General features: G+C 38.6%; 1 protein-coding gene across 5 annotated transcripts in view; it reads left to right on the top strand.

Annotated features, from left to right (window-relative positions):
* Nucleotides 1-23926, top strand: part of NTRK3 (neurotrophic receptor tyrosine kinase 3) — a 445036-nt gene that overhangs the window by 73197 nt on the left and 347913 nt on the right. For all 5 annotated transcript variants that reach the window (XM_044665439.1, XM_044665438.1, XM_044665436.1 and 2 more), the window contains exons 2-3: nt 4836-4910; nt 6113-6184. In XM_044665439.1, the coding sequence (XP_044521374.1) occupies nt 4836-4910; nt 6113-6184 (147 nt within the window). The remainder of the gene's footprint in view (nt 1-4835; nt 4911-6112; nt 6185-23926) is intronic.

The following is a 23926-nucleotide window of genomic DNA, read 5'->3' as shown; positions in this document are numbered from 1 at the left end:
GCCAGTCCCTGTCTGGAGAGTGCAACACTGCTATTAATAATGTTTTTCTTCTCTCTCTCCCTCCCACGAAAGCCCAGATGGTCTGGTTTGCACATTTGCTGCTGATAAGCTGGTGACTTTGACAGGGTTGGGACCCATGTGATGATTCTAAGGTGGTAAGGAGAGGTGGAGGGCGAAGGTGGAGAGGACGGACCGTGGTACTATGAGATGCCTGCTCAGGATATGGTTGTTTAATGCTCAGAGGAGAGCGCTAGGTCTGGTATCAGGAAGATTTGAGTTGAAATCTGTCCTCAGACACTTGTTAGCTATGTGAGCTTGTGCAAGTCACTTAACCCCATTTGCCTCAATTTCCTCATTTGTCAAATAAGCTGGAGAAGGAAATGGCAAACCACTCCAGTACCTTTGCCAAGAAAACCCCCAAATGGGGTCACAAAGTATAGGACATGACTGAAAACAACTGAACAACAGCAAAATGAGAAAAATAATGGTACCGACTTCCGAGGGTTGTGAAGACTAAATGGGATAATATTTGTGAAAATACTTATGCCTGGTACATGGTAGGCACTATATAAATGTTTATATTCCCCTAATGGAACAAAGTAGAAATATTTACTTAGTGATCTGTAATCCATGGAAATAGATGGGAAGATTAGAGGAAGAAACACCTCAGAGATAGATCAACTCAGGGAGATGCCCCTTTGTTTTTCAGGTAATCCCCAAAGCTGGAATTAATCAAGGATATCCTGTTGGTATTTCTTCACAGGACAATCCTTTTAAGTAAGGAGACAGAGGGGGTAAATCCAGTTTCTCCTGGGAACATAACTGCAACAGAGTGAGACAGGGTAATGGCAAATATGCCACAGCTGTAAAAAATTGCCATCTTGAATGCAAAAATGATGTAAGACATACTTTTTTTTCAACACTTTCTACTCTCCTCTGTACATGTACCCCCTCACTTTATTCCTGTCCTTAGGGTGCTTTGCCATTCTTGTGGCAGATATCCTATCTAAGATTGCACACTTCTCTGACTTCGCGTAACTGATTCAGACTCTGAGAAAGCATCTGATCACATGTCTGATCTTATGATATATGTGCTAAGGCTGAGGTATTAAGAAGTCAATAGACTTTTTTGTAACTCTGAAATAATACTAATTTAACCTGAAAACTATGAGAACTGACTTTTAGTTTATGCAAGAACATATAAAATGATGTTAGTAGTATAGTTGTCCCTCTAAGAAAACTCTGACGAGCTAAATTTGAATTATGGAGCATTTGATTTCAAGGGGAATTTAGAGGTAGATGATCAAGTCCAACTCCTTTATATTATAGGTGAGGAAACTGAGGCAGATATAAGGAAAATGACTTGTCCAGTGCCTCCCAATGATTTCGTCAAGATTTTTTACTCTAAATTTAATTTCTTTCTTCTAAACTACACTCTCAAGGGAGATTATTTAATTACCAAAGGACTCTTTCTTAAAGATTACTTCTAAATGGTTTTCTCCCTAGGCCATTTAAGATTTTGTTTAAAGATTATTCTTTCCTTGAGGTGATATAGTAATGGAATAGGATTTGGGATAGGAGCAGAGAGGGTGAGAATTTTAGAATAGGCAAAGGGATTGGATGCCATGATTTCATTCTTAGAGGGAACTAATTGATAGGATGTGACAGTGGTTCCCAAACTTTTTTGGCCTACTGCCCCCTTTCCAGAAAAAATATTACTTAGCCCCCTGGAAATTAATGTTTTTAAAATTTTAATAGCAATTAATAGGAAAGATAAATGCACCTGTGGCCATCACCGCTTTCTTGGATAGCTGCAGCACCCACCAGGGGGTGGTAGCACCCACTTTGGGAATCACTGGGGTATGATCTCTGTCAAAGCAAATCAGCCTGTACTGGTTTGAAGGTATTCTGGTTTAGGAAGTTGCCTGGGAGCACTGAGAAATGACTTGCTCAGCGCACTGTCAGTATATGTTATAGATGATCCACGTCTTGCTGACTTCAAGGCCAGTTCTCTATCCACTAGGCCATACTGCTCTTAATGACAACTGAAGATCAATAAGAAATACAGAGGCTTCCATGAATCTGTGATATTTCTCTGTGATACAAATCTTATCCTGCCACTCTTCTACAAGCCCTCCCAGAAATCCTTCTCAGGGAATCCATGCAGTTTTGTGGGTGGCCTTCTTCTAGGTCTCTAGACATTGTCTAGATACAAATGGATGTATGAATGAATGAAAATGCATGTATGTATTCATTTTTTAAACCTTTACCTTCCATTTTAGAATCATTACTGTGTATTGGTTCCAAGGGAGAAGAGTGGTAAGAGCTAGGCAATAAGAGTTAAATGACTTGCCCAGGATCATACAGCTAGGAAGTATAAGATCTCCCATCTCTAAGCATGGCTCTCAATCCACCGTGTTCCATTACCTGCTACCCAAAAATGGATTTATTAAGAATTTTTTATATGAAAAGCATTCTGTTAAGTTCTGATGATAAAAACAGGAAACTAAGATAGTCTCTGCTCTCAAGGAGCTCATGTTTTAATGGAGGAGACAGCAGACATGGGAGTTTTTACCCATAATTCAGGTGGAATGGTCCCATGGTCCTTAGGGTACGGTGGCAAAGCAGACGGTAATGCATTTTCTTTAGCGTCATATTGACTGATAAAATCACATCCTATGATAAGGTGCAACCATCTGATAGTGCCAAGAATTTTAGTAGTGACACCTTTCTTTACCAGATCTCCAGTGGCTCTGGTGGCTTGAGGAAGCAGAACTAGGACACCTTCAGAAGCACTTATCAGGTTGTACCTCTACAAAGGTTACTTTCTAGGATAATGACTATAGAGGCTGATCTGGAAGCAGGATTGGTGACTTAGGGAATATTGCAATTCTAGAGGCTTTTAAGCTTATCTGCCCATTAGTGGAATTTGGTTAGCAATGGAACTTGCTGACTGACCATTACTTATCCCTTGCTTTGGTTTTAGGACAAATCTATCTGCTTTTCTGTCTATACATCCTTGGGATGATCTTCCTTACATCAGCAATGTCTAATTCAATTAGAAATGGGAGTCACTAAACTATACATAAATTTCCCTGATAGATGCATGCTCACATAGAAAACTGCATGTTAACATTATCTATATTCTATTGTAGTGTATTTATTTTGTTAAATATTTCTCAATTATATTTTAATCTTATTTGTCCCTTCACTTGTTTGAACATCCATCACTTCTTTTGTACATTTGTGCCTTATATCATTTCTTTTGTATAATTTGAAGTTGGTAATATGCCATAGCCTACTCATTCCCACCATCCATATCTTTATTTGCCCTCTGGGCAACCTATAGGCTTAATTTTCCTTGACCTAAGAAATGAGATAGAGTTGTAAAATTATCATGGAAGTTAGAAGAAAAAATATGATTCTTCTTATAAGAATAAAACATAAGTAGTTTTGCTGCCACTTTTGTATTGCATAAAGTGAGGCACATCTCAATGAGAATTTCTATGTATAAACATTTATTGTAGTTCTGGGGATTATTATAGTCTTGACTCGGGGGTTATAGTCCTTTTTGCCCTTACTTCTGAGCCAGATTTCTACATCTAGTAGGGCCAAATAAAGAAAATTGTTGTCAGGTGGCTTTTGATGAGGCTTTGATGAGGACAGAGATAGTTTGGAACTGGGATTGAGCAGCTTTGTAGGTGCAGATGTTGGACTTGGAGTTAGGAAGACCTGAGTTTGAATCCTGTTTTGAATAAGTAAATGTTTGGCTTAAGGGAAGTCACTTCATCTCTCTTACCTTTACTTTCCTAAATTGTAAAATCAGGATAATAATAGTGCCAAGATCACAGGATTATTGTTGAGAATTAGAATGAGATCACATATGTAAAGTGCTTTGTAAACCTCAGAACACAATATAATTTTAGTATGATGACTATAATGATGTGCTCACAGATCCTAGACAATTGTTCCTAGAAAGGGCTTCAAGGGAATGTGAAGTCACATGTATATTCTCCACATTTGGTCATCAAATAGTCCTTAGATGATACTGTTGTCCCAGGCAGTGCCCCATGTTTTCATGCCTTTCTTTGGGATTGGTAGTTGATGGCAGATGAGAGAGAAGTAAAAGACAAGGAAGTCTAGAGAATGATGTCCATCCCAAGGAAATACGAGAAAATGCCTACTACTCTCTGGTGGAAAATCCTACATGAGAGAATCCAGATATCCTAAGAGGCAAACAAGACATTTAGACTTGAAATCAAGAGTTACTCCTGATAGGGAAAAGGGAGTTTTCTTGCTTCAGGTACTTCAGTTCGATCTTGTACATCGAAAGGGGATTGAGGATTGTTTTAATGTTGGATGATACCCAAATGAAATAGCAGGTCTTCCTTTGGTTTCATCTACCCCTAGTAGGAACCTCATCAAATGACTCTCTTAGTCTTTTAGAGTCCTGGCATTAGATTGGTTGAGAGACCCAAAGAAGGTACCATCAGTTTCTGGACTCAGTGACTGCATGTTATCAAGCCAACAGTAGGACTTTTTTCCTTTGTTTCCCCTCTCCCATAATCTTGGTTTTAGCTACTGTAATACTATCAAAGCTATTCTGTGACCTTATTTATTGTTATACCCACGACACAGCCCATCACAGACAGGAGCTACCATAACAACAACAACAAAAAGACTTTAAGTCTCTTAAGTGGAGAAAAATTGAGTAAGGAAAGGTTGAATAGAGGACAGGGACTCATGTTTGAATTGGGTAAGGTGATAGCTCACTTTATGAAACTGAATACTTTTTTGAATTAAACTAAGCTCTTACTTTTCATTCTTCCCCACAGACACATAGAAAACTGGCGGAGCTTGCATACGCTCAATGCAGTGGACATGGAACTCTATACTGGACTTCAAAAGCTGTGAGTATAACAGGAATTTGGATTAAGCTCTTCCTTGGACCACTCATTAGGGTTGGAAGGGAGGGACTTACCCTGTCTCCTAAAGTAAAGAAATGCTTGCTAAGAGTGATATGGGAACTCTTGTTCTCCTGAAGATATATCTTCTAGTTATAGAATTTTTGAGCTATAAGATTTCAGAGATCAAAAGGTCAATTCCCCTAATATTAGAGAGGAAAAATATGAGGCTTGGGGTACATGGGCTTTGTTCAAGATTACAAAACAAATAAATCAGAGTCAGGATCAGGTCCCAGATTTCCTAACTCCATGACCAATGCTTTATCCATTATACTGTGATAAAAATAATACAATAATTATGATAGTCCTTTAAAGTTTACAAAGTACTTTACAAATGTTATCTTATTATACCTTCCCAACAACTCTGGGAAGGGGAGTATTTTTATTGCTATCCACATTTAATGAATGAAGAAACTGAGGCACAAAGCATTTAAGTGGTTGGTCCAAGTTCATACATCTAGTGAGTGTCTGAGGTAGGATATGAACTCAGATTTTCCTGTCTCTAGTCCCAGTATCCTATTCAGTGAGTGTGCTAACTAGCTGCCTGATATCTCTTTGACTGTTGCCCACAAATTGTCCCATATCTCTTAGTGCTTTCTTGTTCCTTCTCAGGCCCCTCCCCGCCAAATAGCTTTTTTGCTTAGAGAGTTTGAGAGACATTTACTCTTAGTGAGCTGGGTGGTGTTCAGGTGGAGGTCTGATAATAAGGGGTTCAGAGAAAGGGAGGCTACCAACCAGCAGAACTGAGCTAGGGCATTTAATCATTTAATCTATGTTTCACTTCTTCTATGGAGTCCATGATTTCTACCTTCTAGGTTAAACCCATATCCATATCCAGTTTAATTTCAATCACTTCTTTTTGGGAAAGAGAACACAGTTCCCTCTTATTCTTTTTATTTCCCTTAATAAATTCTTGTAGACTGATTAATTGTCTCTTCCAGCTCAATTCATTTATTCATTAAATATTTATTGAATACCTACTATGAGCTAGTCACTATCATAGACACTGTGGAGAATAAAGGAATGAAAATGACTCAGCCCATGTAAGAAAGGAATTTATAAACCCATCCTTCCCATTAACTCAATATGAGCTTTATCTCAGATTATTTGTTTCTCTTTGACCAGACCTCGTTTTAATTTTTCCATAGGACTATTAAGAACTCAGGACTTCGGAACATCCAGCCTAGGGCATTTGCCAAGAATCCTCACTTACGCTACATGTAAGTACACTTGATTTTTGTCACTGGGGATCTGGGACAACAAGGTAATGAAAGCATGAGACTTTCTTGGAAGTTGAACTGATCTAGGTAAAACCTATCAGTTAGGTTTTGTTTTTTCTAGGTTGAGACCTTCTAGGGTTTGAGCCCTGGGAAAGAAAGGAGCAAGAGACTAAAAGTATTTTTGTGTATTTTGACATTAAATGGAAAAAATGCTCATTTATAAACTATACACGATGCATTATTTAATGTTATATGTTTAAGTTGGTATATAGAGAATTTTTTGGTAAAAATTTTGACACCATCTCCTTCTCTAATCCAGCTAGCTAAGGACTAATTGAAAGGAATAACCTTTAATCAATGAGTCTTTAAATATTCTAACATGGAGGTAGAAACTAGCCTTGGGTCAGCTAGGTAGGATAGTGGATAGAGCACTGGACTTGGAATCAAGAAGACTAAGACTCTTTGTGAGTTCAAATCTGACTTCAGACACTTACTGTGTGACACTGGGAAAGTCACTTAATCCTGTTTGCCTCAATTCCTCATCTGTAAAATGAGCTGGTGAACCACTCTAGTATCTTTGCCAAGAAAACCCCAAATGAAGTCCTAGAGAGTCAGACATGTTGTATGCAGAAGCAAAGCATGGAAATCCCTGCAAAGGTACAGGGAAAGCCTCACCCAGAATTCCAGGGGACCCCCCTGGAGAACTTTGGGTGAGGGGCAGTTGAGAAGGGTTGAGGACAGTTATTTTGTGGGATTGGAGGTGAGCAGATACTCTGTTTGCTTCTCCTGACTTGGGATTTCTCCTGAGAAACCATTGTAGCTTAAGCTAGTAGTTTCTACTCATAGGGTTAGCCTATTTGTTAGTACTATTCTTCATTAATATAATTATATAATTACTTAGTAAATAGAGTAAGATATTTATCTATAGCAAGAGAGCCAGTTTTAGTTAAATGCTTCATCCCTCCAGTGAGGAGGGGGAAGGGGCATCAATTTAACAGTTCGGGGTCACCTTTCCTTTATTCAATATACCTTCATTAACTTCCCTAATTTTCCTTGTTAATTCCTAATATAACTTTTTACCTTCAAATCTGTGCCTGATAATTATTTGGAAGATACTTACAATTCAGTCTGAACTTCTAGATTGAATCCTGTTGGCTGCCAGTTTAAGATCTCCTCTGTCCTCAACAGTTAGATAAATAATTTCTATATATATTTCCTCTAACTGACCTGACAGGAATATAAATTTAAGAAAGAAACATTATTGGGGTTTCAGTCATAACAGAAACTCACCAGAAGAATTTTATTCCTGTCTTCATTACCAACTGAAGCAGAAGCAGTTAGAGGGGGAGGGGTTTGAGAGCCAGGAGTGTTTTACCCCCTCCTTTCCTCACTGTAGCCTGTCAATCTCTGGCTCTTAACTTAAAGATATATTTGGCCCTGAAAACATTTATCTGCTTCTCCAAACTATCTGTTATTATCATCATAACAGACATGACTGAAATGATTGAACAACAAGAAACTAGACTTAGGGGTACAGGGAGAAAGGGAGGAGACTGGTGGTACATTTACCATAGAGGATGCTTATTAGTGAATAGTGGAAACAAGGGTTAATTAGGGTGGGGTTAGATTATGGTAGATCTTGACAGACAAGCAGAGAAATTTGGATTTAGGGTCATAGATATAAAGTAAGAGGAAGCCTTTGAGATCATTTGGTTGACTTCCATCAGAAAACTGAGACCTTCAATGTCATATATTCCAGTGTCTAAGAATCTAAAATCATACATATAGGTAGCAAGTAGAGTGATAATTTGAATTGTGTGCTTACTTCAAAATCAGTACCCTTTATACTGTACCATATTGGCTTTTGGTAGGGATCAGAACTGGACCTATGATTTCATTTGCAAAGAGAATTCCCAGGAAAGGAAACTGTACTTATGCTGGCTGGCATTTTCTCTGCAATTTTTCATCATAGAGGGTTGATTAGAGCACTGAAGGTGTAGATACCTGTGGGAGTGGGATGGGAGGGGGCTTATTGTATGTGTCAGAAGTGATACTAGGACCCAAGACCACCTGGTTCCCGTGCCAGATTTCTATTCACCCCATACTGTCTTTTAATGTGATAGGTGATAGGAAACTCTGCTTGCTTTAACATGGCATTTATATGACTCATAAAAATTGAATAAAAATATGAAAAAGAGGAGGAGGATGTTAGATAAATGAACCTTATATTTCTAAGGAAAACATATTCAATCTCCTCATTAGCCTTCTTTACCTCCACTGCAGGGAGGTTTTTGAGCATGTCTCTGCTCTCATTAGCCTTGTAATCCCCTGTGGAAACCCTGCCCCTCTCCTCTTCTCCATAGCTGGGGCATTTAGCCTTTGCCTCTCTAGACCTCCTGAAGGCAGAGTTCTTTTGAAGGTTCTTGCTCTTGCTAGTTCCAGGCACAAGGTAGCCAGCTGGGCTGCCTAATTTCCAAGTAATTAACTATGGAGAGAGGTGGGCTAGGGGCAGCTCACAGAGGGCTGGGAAGTATTGAACTGTGGCCTTGGCCCTCATCCCTTGGGCTTGGTTAAATGGTAAAGAAATGGGGCCCCAGGACCTTGGCTCATAATAGTGAATTGGGTCCCCAAGGTGAGGAGGAGGTCCTTACCTTCTCCTCTTAAAAAGAGAGAAAGCAACCAGAAAAATGACTAAGATTTTGGATTCTGGGACACATGCCTCTCATTGGAGCAGATCATAATAATAAGGGCTAAAAATGTACTTTATATATATTATATTTTTTATTTCATTCTCAAAAAGAAACCTCATAAGGCAAATACTATTATCATTTTAAAAGGTTTTATGTTAGGTATTTAATTAAGGAAGTATTTATTCAATCCCCAGTTCTTTTTTAAAAATAGAAATATATTTATTTATGTTACATTAAAATATCTAGGTAACTTCCTCCCTCCCCACTCTCCATTATAGAAGACATCATTTGCCAAAAAGATATATGTATATCTAGTAGGTAAGGAAACTGAAGCTGAAAAAAGTTTATTGAATTGCCTATGGTTACCTAGCTAGCAAAAGTCTGAGGCAGGATTTAAATTAAGGTCTTCTTGATTCCAAACCAGATGCTCTATCCACAATGACATCAGATGCTTTTAATGTCTTCCTGTGGTTTATCTCATCACCTTGTCACCTTCTCTCTGGTAGCAGAGGTCTCCTAATAATCTAAAGAGAGAGTGGAAAAGCCTTTAGTCCTTAGCAAGTATTGGTTGAGTACCATCTTGGACCATGAAAGGAGAAACGGAGGGAGTTTACAGAGACTGAAATAATTAGAAAATTTTAATCTGATTAGTGATTTTGCCTATTGATTTATATCTATTGAAGCTTTGTAGGTAATGAGTGTTTTATGTGAAAATCTTCCCTCTAAAAACAATCCTAACCTATTATCTACTTTCCCCAGCTACCCACACATAGAGCCAGGCACTAGTTTTCTGGACTAACCATTAGACTGTGAGTTCCTTGAGGGGAGACTGTTTTTTGCCTTTCCTTGTTGCCCCAGTGCTTTAGTGAAATATCTGGTTCCCAGTAAACACTTAATAAATTCTTGTTCATTGATTGATTGATATTCAGATTCTGGATTTGGTGGAGGCAAGATGGGGAGAAAATAAGAATGCTTTTGATGGAGACATGGAAGGATTGGGTAATGATTGTCATTTTTTTGGACTGGAAATTTCTTATGCCCTGCTCCCTTCTCTTCTCTTGTATAGCTGATTTGTGAAACAGCCTCACCAGCAGTTGGCAGTGCCTGGGCTTTGTGGGGCTGGTGGGATTTTTTTTTTTTTTTTTGCCATTTCTTGGCTCTAAGCCCAGACTTCTGTTAGCCAGAAATTAAGCTCAGTGGGGACGGTGACATTTCCTGGAGGTGGAGGTTGGGGGAATAAAGGGAGGGTTGGGGATGAGAGCCAGGGATAAGAGAATTTAGTGGCAATTCCACCTGGCCCCACCCTTCATTCCTGTTGCGCTCAGGAGGAGAAGGGGGAGGAAGTTGTTCTGGCCTACTTGCCATCTGGAGTACCTATTGGAAATATTCCTAATGGGAAGGAATTCTATCACAGGACAGACAAAGCCCATAAATCCAAGAGGTGAATAAGTTTTTTGGGGTCTGGAACTTTGGCTGAGACAGTTTGCCTGGTTTTACAAGGAGAGGGTAGATCTTTGACCTCAGAGAATGGGGATTAGGGAAGTGGGGAGCTATTCTTAGCTATATGTTACTTCTAGAACATTTTTACTGGCTGTTGAATTTTGAGTTTTACAAATGGGAAAACCAACCAGTCAGGTGAGACTGGAGAACACAGCATCCTGGGTTGGAGATTCTTGTGTAATAGACTGAGATCCTTAGAATTTCCAGGAGAGAAAGCTATGGAGGAAAAGGGGATTCATTTTTCTCTGAAATCTCAGGCCTCTTGGATTAAATCTGGTAGGTAACCTGCTTATCTTATTCTGAGCCATTCTTGCTTTCTCTAGAAAAAGCAAAAAGTCAAAACTCTGTACCTATTGCCCAGGCTCTTTATTTGATGGTGCTTAGAAGTCCTACATTTCCATTTTAGTTTGTCCAATTTAGCCTATGTCTTACAAACCTTAGGCCAGTCATTTACATAAATTCAGTTAGCAAGGTATTTCTCCTTGATGCTCTTTGCATCCTGGTGTCTGGGGGACATGAGGGCAAAAAGGAGGAAAGGTTTGCTAGGAGCTATTAAATTCCTTCATTTTAGATAGGCTAGCTTTTTTTCCCCTGATGGGTTGAATTTTCTCCTGTTACATCCTAGCAGTGTCAGGAATTTGTAGAGGGATTTTCCTTCCTCTTATACAAGTACATGTATTAGGAAGAGGAAATTGCCCTTAAGGATGAGAATATTATACCCTTAGGAAGCACAGGGTGAAGTGCTCAATGCCTTTTGGGCTTATTTTTTTTTTTATCTTTATAGCAATTCTGGGAGTAAGAAAACTCCAAGAATCAGGCCAGGTTCCTATGGTCGTGAAAATAGTGGTAGGGCTGCTCACCAAGGTGGGAAATGGTTATGCCTTAAACCATTCCATTTAGAACTGTCTCTTGATCAGTGGGAAAGACCTCAGGAAGAGGAATTTGAAACTTGTATTTAGGGATGATCTAGGTTGATGAATGGTAGAAGGATAGGTACCCAATGCTATAGGAATCCCAAGGCTATACTAGTAGGAAATGTCTATGGCTAATTAGAGCTTGATGCTATTGATTCTGAAGTTTTAAGTTCAGTGTTCACACAGATCAATTAGTGCTTATCTGTTCTATGACCACAGGCTCTAGAAGGTACTGGGCAAAAGAATGGATGGATTTAAAAATTGAGTTGAATCCCAAACACACTTATTAAACACCTACTCCTTTGTAGGCTAAAAATGCTGAGGATACAAAGATAGAAACAAAATAGTCTCTACCATCAAAGAGCATCAAATAAATCAATAAGTACCAACTATGACCCAGGCATTATTCTAAGCCCTGGAGTTACAAAGACAGGAAAAAATAATCCCTGCCTTCAAGAGTATTGCATTCTAGTGGGGAACACAACATGTAAATAAATAGGTACAAACAAGATACATATAGAGTAGCTGGAAGGCAACTTTAGAGGAGAAAGCTTGAGCTGTAGGAGATGAGGAAAATTGAGAAGGGACAAGTACACTAACAATTGGGAGAGGAGTAGAGCAAGGAAGGTTTCCTGAAGGAGGTGACATCTGAATTCAAATTTGCAGATTAACTTTTTCAGGTGGCAAAGGCTCTCAAGTTAGGAGCTTGTAGGACTGTAGAAGAGTCCATGATTGTTGGCCCACATTGAAGTACTAAGCATGCTTCTCCTCAGCTGAATTATCTATAGGATGTATACTTAATATTTTTGTGAAGGGAGTCACAATTTTTGAAAGGTGAACCTTAGAAAACTATCTTGTGAGTTATTGGGGTGAGGAGTGCAAATCCATTCCTATTACTAGAAAAATAAACTAACAAAAACAAAGTGTTACTGGACTAATTAGTGGACTAACAGTGATACTGGACTACTGAAGTTTGGCCAGTAATAGCATCTTCCTCTAAGGATAGCATAAGAGGGAGCATGCTCTATTGGATAAAAACCCCACCTTGTAGGCAGGGAGATATGGGATCAAGTCTTATCTTTGACACATTATAGCTGTGTGAGCTTAGGCAAATAGTTTAACCTCTTAAGAGTGTCTCAGGCTTTTCTCTTTTCTGATGCTGCTACTACCATGGTGCAGATCCTCCTTATACTCACTACTGTACTGTTTCACTAGTCTTCTGATTTATCTCCCTGACTCTTCTTTTCCCATTCTTCTCCATGTTTCTTTTACTCAGTTATCAGAATGACCTTCCCTAAAGTGTGTCTGATCATGGCACCCACCTTTGCAATAAATCCCAATGATTCCTTATTGCCACCAGGATTAAATATAAAACCCTCTGTTTGGCTTTTAAAGTCCATCATATCCTGGCTACTTCTTGCCATTCCAATCTTGTTAGATCTAATTTCCCTCTATATATTCTACCATGAAGTGATATTCACTCCCTTGGTATCACTTGATTAAGACATCTATCTCTTGACTTTGTGCTTCATTGTCTGTCTCCCTTGCCTGGAATTTGCTCCTTTCTCTTCCTTCCTCCTGGCTTCCCTGGATTCCTTCAAGTCTCAGTCAAAATCTCAACTTCTGCCAGAAGCCTTTTGCAATTTTAATTTGCAAAACTTAAATGCTAATGTTTTCCCTGTGAGATTACCTCTATGTTATCCTGTCTATCTCTTATTTGTTCATTGTTCTTTGAATGCTGTCTCTGCCATTAGACTGTAAACTCCTAGAAGGCAAGGGCTATTTTTACCTTTCTCTGTATCCCTAGCACTTAGCACAGTGTCTATCTCATGTAGTAGGTAATTACTAAATTCTTGACTTGATGACTCTAATACTGTGAGTTCAAAAAGAGTTGCCATCTCTAGAGAGATGGCATAACTTTTCAACTCAGGTAGAATAATAATCCTGGGTTTTAGTGGATCACTGATAAAGCATACCAGTCCATTGGACTAAGAAGCAGGAGAACAGGGGTTTTAGTTCTTCTGTGATGAATTAGTTTGATGAACTCAGGCAAATCAGTTAGTGAGGGTGGGGCCATTGACAGAGCAATAAGAAGGACTTAGGATGGGCACAAGAGAGGGCAAGATGGCAAGAATCTATAATTTTCAACTATTGAGTTTTTAGTTATCAAATGGTTTCATTTAAAAATAAACAACAAATGCAAACAGAACAAAACATATTCTAAACCTCGATAGAGTGACTTTCCCGGTAGCTCCGAGACATTTTCTCCTGGCAAAGAGGGCAGGGCTTTGCTCTCACTCTCACAACATCTTCTATTTCTGTCCTCTAAATGCATTTACAAGTCTTCAGTCCCCAGCTGAGCAATCACAAGACGATCACTTACTCTAACACTAATTGCAGGAGCCTTGTCTTTACCTTTTTTTTTTTTTTTAAGGGTAATGGCTTTGAGGTCTTTTTTTCCCTTTCCCTTGTACAGAATAAGAAATAGGGAATGAAATCATTGATCAGTTTAGAAATGTTCAGTTGCCTAATCCTTGTCATTGGCTCAAGTCCACCCCTGCTCCCAACCTGCCTATTGCTTAAGGTTGTATATGTTTGCTCATGACTTCAGCATCAGTGCGTGAAGCTAAAGGGATATCAAAGCAGGATGGTTAGGCTCAAAGATGTTAGTAAATATGACTAGCAAAGATGTTATTCTATCAGGCATGACTGATAAGTATTGCTCCCAGGAACCTGGAATGAACTTAGAGATCACCTCCCCCTTCATTTAATAGAAGAGGAAACTGAAACCTAGAGAAGCCAAATGATTTTCCCAGGTAACCAAACTAATTAATCCTAGGGCCAAGGCTGAGAATCTAGATATCTAGACTCTTTGTCCATTGCCTTCTCTTTTAGGTTGCTGCTTCTCTTCATTAGGGCCTCACTCTATTATTGAGTGCCTTAGGCTTTCCACCTTCAAGATGGAATATTAATAAATTAATTAATATTAATATTATTTCAAGATGGAATAATTTGCCACAGAAATGATGTTTTTATTAAGTGCTCTCAGGTCCTAAGAAGTAAGGCCATACAGAAAGAAGTGAGGATGAGCCAATCTCTAGGAAGTCCCTTGGGCTCTCTTTAGGCCTCCTGTAGAAAATTTATTAAATTGTATTTTTTAAAGTTTTGTCCATATGTATTTCTGAATTGACCTTCTGCTTTTTTCTTTGGGAGTTGGGGCCTTCTTTTGATATCTCTCTTAGGAAAGATTTCTAGATATTTACCTACAATCCAGGTAAAATTCTACAACTATTGTTATAAACAAAACCTTTTCCCCCAAATTCTACCAAGCTGGAAGGGATTAGTGTATGGGCCTGGCAGTAGAGACTATCATCTTAGTGTCAGCCTAGATAAATATAGAAAGGCTCATCATTTGGTTGATTTTGTGGTGGCCATACCAACTTATGACTATATATATGAAGACTGTCTCCTAAGACCTATAGAAGCTGCCATCTTCAGTACAGTGCCAAAATATTGCCAAAAATATCACGGATCTTGGAAATATGATGATGATGAGTGTCTCATAGGCTTCCCTGACCATGACTGTACTGATTATCTTGACTGTGATTATGACTTCACTAACTACCTTAGACTTTCAAGGAGTCTCTACCATAAAGTTGTAAAGGGGAAAATTGTCACTGTCTCACTACGATGCTGGCTGCCTGCTACAGTTGACATTTCCTGAAAATGAATGCAATCCGTATCATGATACTGTTTATTTTTTACAAATTAAGTGTAAATAAATACACTCTTCTTTTAAAGAGTTTGCCAGGAAAGAAATCTGTAGGACGTTGCCTAGATATTATTTCGTTGTACCCCTGTACATACGCTTTTTTTTTTAAACCCTTGTACTTCGGTGTATTGTCTCATAGGTGGAAGACTGGTAAGGGTGGGCAATGGGGGTCAAGTGACTTGCCCAGGGTCACACAGCTGGGAAGTGGCTGAGGCCGGGTTTGAACCTAGGACCTCCTGTCTCTAGGCCTGACTCTCACTCCACTGAGCTACCCAGCTGCCCCTGTACATACGCTTTTGCCTCTGAACTCCCTTCAGATGCCTTTCCAGGTCTTACAGTAATCATGCAGCTAACATCCATATCATTGTCTCATTTTCTTCTCTTTCTTCCAAGCATATGCCCTTCATCTCCCCATCCACTCAGGAAATCCAAGCATCCAGTATAATAGTGCTAAACAATTTCTCACTTTTTCTTTGTTCCTTTTAAGTCATAGTATCACCGAATTTTAGAGAAGCTTTAGAGTTAAGATGTTTTATGCAGAAAATGGAATTTCTGCATTTGATTCAGACTCTGATCTCTCTCATTTTACAGAGAAAGAAACTGAGGTCTGGAGAGACACAGTGATTTAGGGGAAGAACTTAGCCTAAAGCTTAGTTCTTTAAAAGCCAAGTCTAGGGCATCATCCTGCACATTTTCTTCCTGGGATCTCACTGAAATTTTTCCTCAGAGTTAATGGAATCCATTCCTCAGGGGACGCAGGGAGAAGGGATGCTGACAGCAATGTGGATAGGGGAAAAACACATAAATTCTTGTTTTAAAGGTTGGGGAATAGATTGTATTTTATTTACAGAACACTGAGAAACAACGTCAATATGAGCAAAGCACAAATATAAATAGTTTAGTGTTCTACAATTAGAGGATATGGAGTCAAAGCAGCACATTGAAGCCTTTTTCACTTATGATTCTCCAAGTCCTGAGAACCTTCTGACCTAGTATATAGGTCATTCTGTCCTCTATAACTTCTTACACATTCGGTCATGAGTCCCAAGTTGAAGATCTGAGCATATGGCTTTGGAAATGAGCAAGGCAATCGGGACTCACAACATACTTGAGTCCTGAGAAAGCAAGGCACCTTGTGGGGTAGCATTCACTCAAAACTATTCCTCATAAGCCCTTGCCTCCTTTTTTCTTTTTTTTTTTTTAACTAAGCCAATCAGATAAAATGTTTTTCATTGTTATTGTTTATTCATTCATTTGTATCTGTTTCTATGGATTTTGTCCATGGGGTTTTCTTGGCAAAGATACTAGAGTGGTTTGCCATTTCCTTCTTTAGCATGTCCCCATTTTATAGAAGGACAACTGAGGCAAATAGGGGTTAAATGACTTGCCCAGGATTGCATAGTTATTAAATGTATAAGGCCAAATTTGGACTCAGATCTTTATGACTTCAGGCCTGATGCTTTACCCACTGAGCCACCTAACTGCCCCTAAGGGCATGTTACTTTAAAGTAAAAGACAGTATTTGAACCCAGGTTTTCCTGATTCCATCTAGTACCATCTAATATGCTAGGATATTTTTTTAAGCTAAGTATATGGTAAGTAGTCAATAAACAAAAGATTGCTTCAACTCTGTGTGTGTGTGTGTGTGTGTGTGTGTGTGTGTGTGTGTGTGTGTGTGTGTGTGTGTACTTTTCTTGAGGTGGGAGGGAGAAAGAGGAAATCTACTCAATTCACCTCATGCAGTGTTTTCTTTCTGGGCTTGGAATGATTATTTGTTCCTTTAAGAGATTTCAAAGCTAGTTCTTATCTTCACTACTTGGTGGTCTGGCACCCTCCAAGAGATTCTGGGCTCATTCTTACATTTTAGATGGCTTTGTACCACATTTTAAAAAGTTTTCCTATCATCTTGCATCTTTAGTTTGTTCAAAACTCAGTTTACAGTTCAGTAAATACTTTGGCTCCTTGCCTCACGCAATGCCCTGGGTTGCATGTCTCCTGGCCTTGCTGATTTTAAGATGTGTTCATATTTTCCAAACATTCTCTGCCTTGATTTTTGTCAATAGCTTTTTTCTCCCTTCACAAAGGCTTCATTACTTTCCATTTGTCCACATTTCTTTTCTTCATTTTTCTTGTTAGGGACAGATTTAGAAAATGAGTTCAGTCTTTCAGCTATTTTAGAGTCATCATTAATTTTTGTCCCTCTACATTTCATTGCTGGCTTGCGGTCTCCAGCTAGTCTTTCATTTTCTCCTTGATGCAGTTTCAAAAGTCCTTTTCACTGATGTATTAACTCTTTTGGTGCACATGACTTCTTTCTTTTCTCGGGTTATCTTTGCTTTCTCTTGTGCAGTCTCCTTGGGTCTGAGGGCCATTGTTTGTTATGATTATTTAGATTTCAGACACTGCTAGACACTTTCAGCAGACTTTCTAAACATTTGCATTGGATCTGAGATGATTTGTCACAAAGAACAGGTCCCATTGCAGTCCTATTGTGAGTTCTATATACTGACTTCCTCCCTAAAACTTTGAAGCTGCCCTAGGTTAGACCTGGAGTGACCCCAGGGAAACCACAGTGGCCATATTCAGGTTTGGTCTAATTTGGGGGACTCCTGAGTAAGAGAGCTGATTCCATTTTCCTCAGAGGTTTTGAAGCTTTCTGGAGGGAGGCTGGTGGACTGAATTGGAACTCCCTGAGTAACTAGACTCCAAGAAGAAAGGATGAGTAGGGAGAAGTGGGACTGACATCCTGGAGAGAGCCTCAAGAACTAGACTAAGCACAGGGTGGAGGGAGATGCGCAGAGAGATACTAGGGCTAGTGTGAGACAAAATATAGAAGTAGGTTAAATTTTGTTTGAGCATCTCTCCCTTCTTTCAGGGGTTCCTTGTAAGATACTCTTTCCCTTTTAGACAATCTGAAGAGTCATTCTCTTATCCATGGGCTTCCCAGTTCTCTCCTCTGCACTATATTCCTAGATATAGCTACATATCCCTTCCTTTTCCATATCAAAACTTAATTTATGACAATGTGTTCAATAGTTCACATACTGGCTCTTACACTGTGACCTTTTTAGGGGTGGGGTATATATATAACAAATATTAAAACTCTAGGAGATAATGAACGGGACTCAACAAGGTGCCTCTAGAATTATTCCAAAATGAGGATTTTACGTCTTGGGGCAGCCCCATGGGATGGGTATATTACACATGTATGATATACGTAATATATAAAATATGTGTATTTATACATAAAATATATATTTATATAATATATGAAATTTTTATATATATTTATATAAAGTATATAAAAAGTATATATAAATAAAAACATATACATGTGTGGAATATAGGAGTGTATATGTGTGCATACACACCTTGAATATGTAATTTATGTGTCCTATGTGGGTAGATGTATATATACATGCATACATACATCATATACATGCAAATACATAGGGATGCATATGCTAACATATGTAATAATATTTGGAGAGATATATCTCCAAATACATATATATACACACATACACACATTCATGTATATATATATTATTGATAGCTTTTGTTTTTTTCTTTACTACAGTTCTTTCCTGATATCTATTGCCTCCATCTGCAATCACAATTCAATTAAATTCATCTCTCGTAGTAAAGAAAAATCCACTAAGCAAAAACTACAGAGAAAACAACAGTATGCATAACATTCCACATCTCTGGACATCTTCTTTCTCTGCCAAGAGGAGGATAATGTGTTATGGCATCTGGTCTTTGAATCTAAACTTTAAGGCAGGGAAATCTATTCTTAAAAATACACATTCACTGAGTGCCTACTAAGTGCATTGCATACGACACTCAAATGTAAATTTAAGCAATAATATGAATAGGATATATAATAATATTAATGATAATATTATAATAACACAATTAACAGAATAGAATATTAATAATAAACAACAATATACTTAATAGAATATATTATATTTAGACTATATATAATATACATAATATATTATAATTAATATATAATAATATAATACTGTTGACAGGATTCATATAACATTTTATTACTCATGTAGCTATTTTTTCACATGAGGTAGATGCAGCAAGTACTATTAATCAGACTTTACTGATGAGGAAATAGAACCAGTGAGGCTGAGGGTCTTGCTTAAAGTAATATGGCTCGTCATTGGTGAAACTGGGCCTTTAAAAGTATGCTACTTTTTCTACTATATCATCATCCCTATCTTCAAGCAAAATGTAACAAGCAGTGTAACAGAGGAAATACAGTGAATTTATAGGTAATTACAATTCAATTCAACAAACAATAATGAATTATAAATAGTTTGATTTATAGTGAAAGATGAAATAGTTCCTGCCTTTGAAGAATTTATAATCCACTCGGTATAATAAGACTTACAGCTATAATACAAATTATCCTGTGTAAAGTGCACAGGAGGCAGCTGAATGAAGATTTGAGAAATTAAAAAACTTGCCGCTGTGAGATTGGGGGACTTCATGGAGTTAAGTGGCAAAGGAGCCAGCCTTTAACAGAAAGGGAAGGATTTCCACAAGTGGACTGCGATTGAGAGGCCATTTCTGGTTTGGGGATAGAGCAACAAGGCTTCAGAGCAGCAAAGGATGTGCTAGGATGGGGAGAACCACAAGTAATCTGGCTCAGTTAAAGAATAGGGTGCATGAAGCAGAATGGAATGAGATCAGGTTGTGGGTAGGTAATGGAGGGTCTTGAATAGCAGATTAGTTAGTCTGTTTTTTATCCAAGAGGCTATGGGGATCCCCCGAAGGGTTCTGAGCAAGGGAGAGATATGGCCATTCCTAGGCATGAAGGAGATTGACTCTGAAAGTGGCACGAAGGATAGATTGGAGAGAAGTGAGGCTGGAGGCAGGATAAGAAAGTTATTATATCAGTCTATGTGAGGTACAATGAGAGCCTGAACCAGAAGGGTTGAAGTGTTGAGCCTAGAATAGATACAGATAGGAAATTTAGTTATCATGGAAAGAAAATTGTCAGAATTTAACAACTGATTAGATATAGGAAGGGTGAAAGAAAGGAAAGAGTAAAAAATGGTTGAGGACTAGTGATACAGATTTGGTAGTCTTTAGGAGTGATAATTGAATCCATAAGAAATTATAAGGAGAAGAGAGAAAGAGGACAGAGCATTGGGGGATGCCAACAATTAGTGAGGGGAAAAAAGAGGAGAATCAAAATGAAAGGGGTCAAGGAAATCAAGGAGGATGTGGGATTTCAATTTGACCTTGAAGAATGAATGGATCAAATTTCTCCAAGTAGAGATGGCAGGAGGTAACCCTTTTTACCCTTCAAGTCATGCCATGAAATCAACTTCCTGATTTGCCTTAGGAGAGGATGAGCCTTAATTTCAACCCTGTCTCAACTCTTCTTTCTCCTTCCCCTCATGCTTTTTTTAGATGGGTTCCTGGATCTTTCTGTGGGCCTGAGGCTTTAAGGATAGACATGCACTTAGGGAGTTTATATCAAGGTCGATCAAAATCAACAAGTATCTATTTAAAAATCTCTTTGCATTACCAAGTGGTAGAATGAAGAAAGCTAAGGTTGCACTTACAAACTACATAGAAAAGGATAGAAGCCCAGATCTAGAGCTAGAAATGACCATAAATACTATCTTGTCCAACCCCTTCATTTTATAGATGAGGAAACTGAGGCCCAGTAAAGCAAAGTGACTTATCCTTTGTCATACAGGTAGTGTCTGGGCTTCTGATTCCAGAGTTGGGACTTTTTCCATAGTACCATCCTGATTTGCAATTTTAAAATGCCTAACTAGACTGAGAAAATACTGAGTATTGCTATTCCCATTTTACAGATGGAGAAAATGGAAGCTTAGTTTGGGAAAACTAACTGGATTTGGGTTTAGAAACTGTGAATGGTTTGATTCCATCATTAGAATTCTGAATCCCATTGCCTGCCCAGTCAGGCATCCTCTTCATCACTCTTTTCCCCAGACAGCTGTTTTTCTCTCGTTCTGGTCTTCTATGTAAAGGAGTTTACATCTGCAATTCCTTAATTTGGCAGAGTCTCTTAGCAAACTTTGGCCTTTTCTACACCCACAAATTTGAATTTTCTTCCCGGAATAATCTACTTCCTGTTTTTAGCATTCTTGGCCTTCAAGTTGCTGGATAGACATGGGGACCATTGCCAAGTCTAGCCCAAGGCAAAATTGGGAAGGAGACTGAGTTTATCTTTGGCACTCCCCAATGCCCGATTCAGGTGCTCCATCACCCTTACTCTGCTGTCCCTGACCTGGCACTCTTATGTTATCTCCTGCCTCCAAGACATGTCTCTGGCTACATTCCTATTAAAATTTATCTATGTAGTCCAGTAGATCTCAAGCTTCTCCTTGAATAAAAGTCAATTAAAAACTCTGCACCAATATTCTAATGATACTATATGGTTGTGAGCCACAGAATACCACAGTCTTCAAAGAACTAAGTTGAAGATCACTCAAAGGGCAATGGAGATGGACATGGTGGATGAGACTATGCTGCAGCACACTAAATGTGCAAGAAACAACATGTAGGATGCCCTTAGAGAGCACAGAACTGTCATCTTAGGATAATAGAAGGAGGTGAAGGGAAAGGAAATGAAGAGAAGTTTTTAAAGCAGTTTTTCCTGAGAAAGGGAGCTGATGTAGTAGGATCTAGGGAGGTTTTTTTTTTGTTTTGTTTTGTTTTTTAGGATAGAGTAGAGCTAGACATGTTTGTGGCTACCAGGGATGTAATCATTAGAGAGAAATTGAAGATTATAGAGAGGTGAATAATAGTGGGGATAGTCTGCTGGAGAAGATGGAAGAAAATGGGACAAAGGATATATGTAGTAGAGTTGGCCTTGGTGAGAAGGACAAGCTCTTCATCAGAGATTGGAGAAAAGGAGCAGCAGTGAGGGATGATGGGAAGGAATTGTGAGGTGAGAAGAAAGGAATAGGAAGCTTATAGTAAAAGTCAGTTAGTTTTTTTCAGTGAGCACTGAGGAAAGTTCCTCAGCTGAAGTGATGATGGGAGGGTGGGATGAGGGGGCCTGAGGAGAAAAAAGAAGGTTTGAAAAGCTGCTGGGATAAAAAATCAATTAGGGAAGAGTAAAAGGATTGCCTTGATGCAATGGGGGCTCAGTTGAGATTAGATTACAAATTGATTTTGGACCCAGTCAGCTTGATTGGGCCCCACTGGCTTCATTCAGCTACACATGAGCAGGGATGGTAGATGTAGATGGTAGGAAAAATCTATGGTTGTGCTTTAGCAAGATGTGAACAGTGATTGTACAGAGGAGTAAAGAATTCTAGAACAGATGATAGTTTGGTGTTGAATTGTTTAAGGTGTTGAGTTTTAGAAGGGAGGAGAATATAGCTAAAGCATGGAAAATAGGCAGGAGAGGGAAGGAATAAGCATTTATGGAGCACCTATTATGTGCCAAGCACTTTAGGTAAATACTGAAGCATGGAGGTACTGGAGATTTTGTGAAGATATAAAATAGGTTAGGAGGAATAAAGTATAGGGAGAGATAGAATTAATTATAAGAAGTTATAATCAGATAAAGCAATTTCAGTTTTTTTAAAACCAAAGAAATAGAACACTTATGGCAAGATGGCAAGATAAAGGGTAGGAATATTTTTTGTGTGCAAGGAAGGTAGAATGGAGGACGTTATTGGAGCTGTGTGAACTGAACAACTGGGAGGTCAGAGTATTTGAAAGAGCATCAGTCAGTATGTCGAAGACTCCAGAATTAGACAAGAATTAGAGTAGAGAAGGGGACTGTGTAGACATTGTATCCATTCAGAAGAGGGAACATGGCTTGGGAACTGGTGGGATTGTTTTATTTGACTATGTATATTTGTTACAAAGATTTTTTTCTTTTGAATTTGAGGTAGAGTGGGAGAGAAAATATATTTGCTTATTGAAAAATAAAAGAAAAAATAATTGAAAAAAGAAAGATATGGATAGAGACAATGTTAAAGAAAGAGAGATTGCTGAATGATGGCTGATGAGATACTAGAGGTAACAATAAGGAACAAGGAGTATTTCAACCCCCTCTCTGCAGTCAGTGAGTAGAGGTGTGGGGTCTGACAGAAAGCACAATCAGTACTGGAAAAGATAGTCATGGGCTAGAGACAATTCACTATGAGAGACAACAGCATAAACAACACGAGAGGAAGAGGAGGAAACATTTTCTCATTTTATCTTTAAAATATCCTGGTGAGATTGATGTTCCTATTACCCTCATTTTTTAGGTACTGAAGCAGACAGAGGTTAAGTGACTTGTTTGTGGTTGTACAACTAATACGTGTCTGAGAGGATTTGAATTCAAGTCTTCTATTCTATCCACTATGCTCTGGTTGAGATGTTTCAATCATGTCTGACCCTCTGTGACTCCATTTGGCATTTTCTTGGCAAATATATGGAGTGGTTTGTCATTTCCTTCTCCATCTCATTTTATAGATGTGGAAACTGAGGCAAACATCCCTTGTTGAGGGTCACACAACTAATAAATGTCTGAGGCTGGATTTGAACTCATGAAGATGAGTCTTCCTGGTTGCAAGCCCAATACTCTATCCACTGTGCTGCTAAGCTTCCCATCCTCTATGCTATCTAGCTATGATTATTACTATTGGTGTATGATCTAGACCTTTAAAAATGAATGCATCAAGTGTCTCCAAGTAGATATGTCTGGAGATGACTTTTTGTTGCCTTTGAATCATATCATAAAAGTAACTGACTACTTTGCCTTTTCATTCGGCAAACTTTAACCCTTATTTTTTAACCCTTCTTCTCCCCCTTCCCAACCCTCATGCCTACTGTAGATGAACTCTAGATCTTTCCATGGACC

The sequence above is a fragment of the Gracilinanus agilis genome, chromosome 2 (assembly GCF_016433145.1).
Source record: "Gracilinanus agilis isolate LMUSP501 chromosome 2, AgileGrace, whole genome shotgun sequence".
Lineage (NCBI taxonomy): Eukaryota > Metazoa > Chordata > Mammalia > Didelphimorphia > Didelphidae > Gracilinanus > Gracilinanus agilis.
The sequence above is the reverse complement of the archived record's forward strand: the minus strand, read 5'-3'. Positions and strand labels throughout refer to the sequence as shown.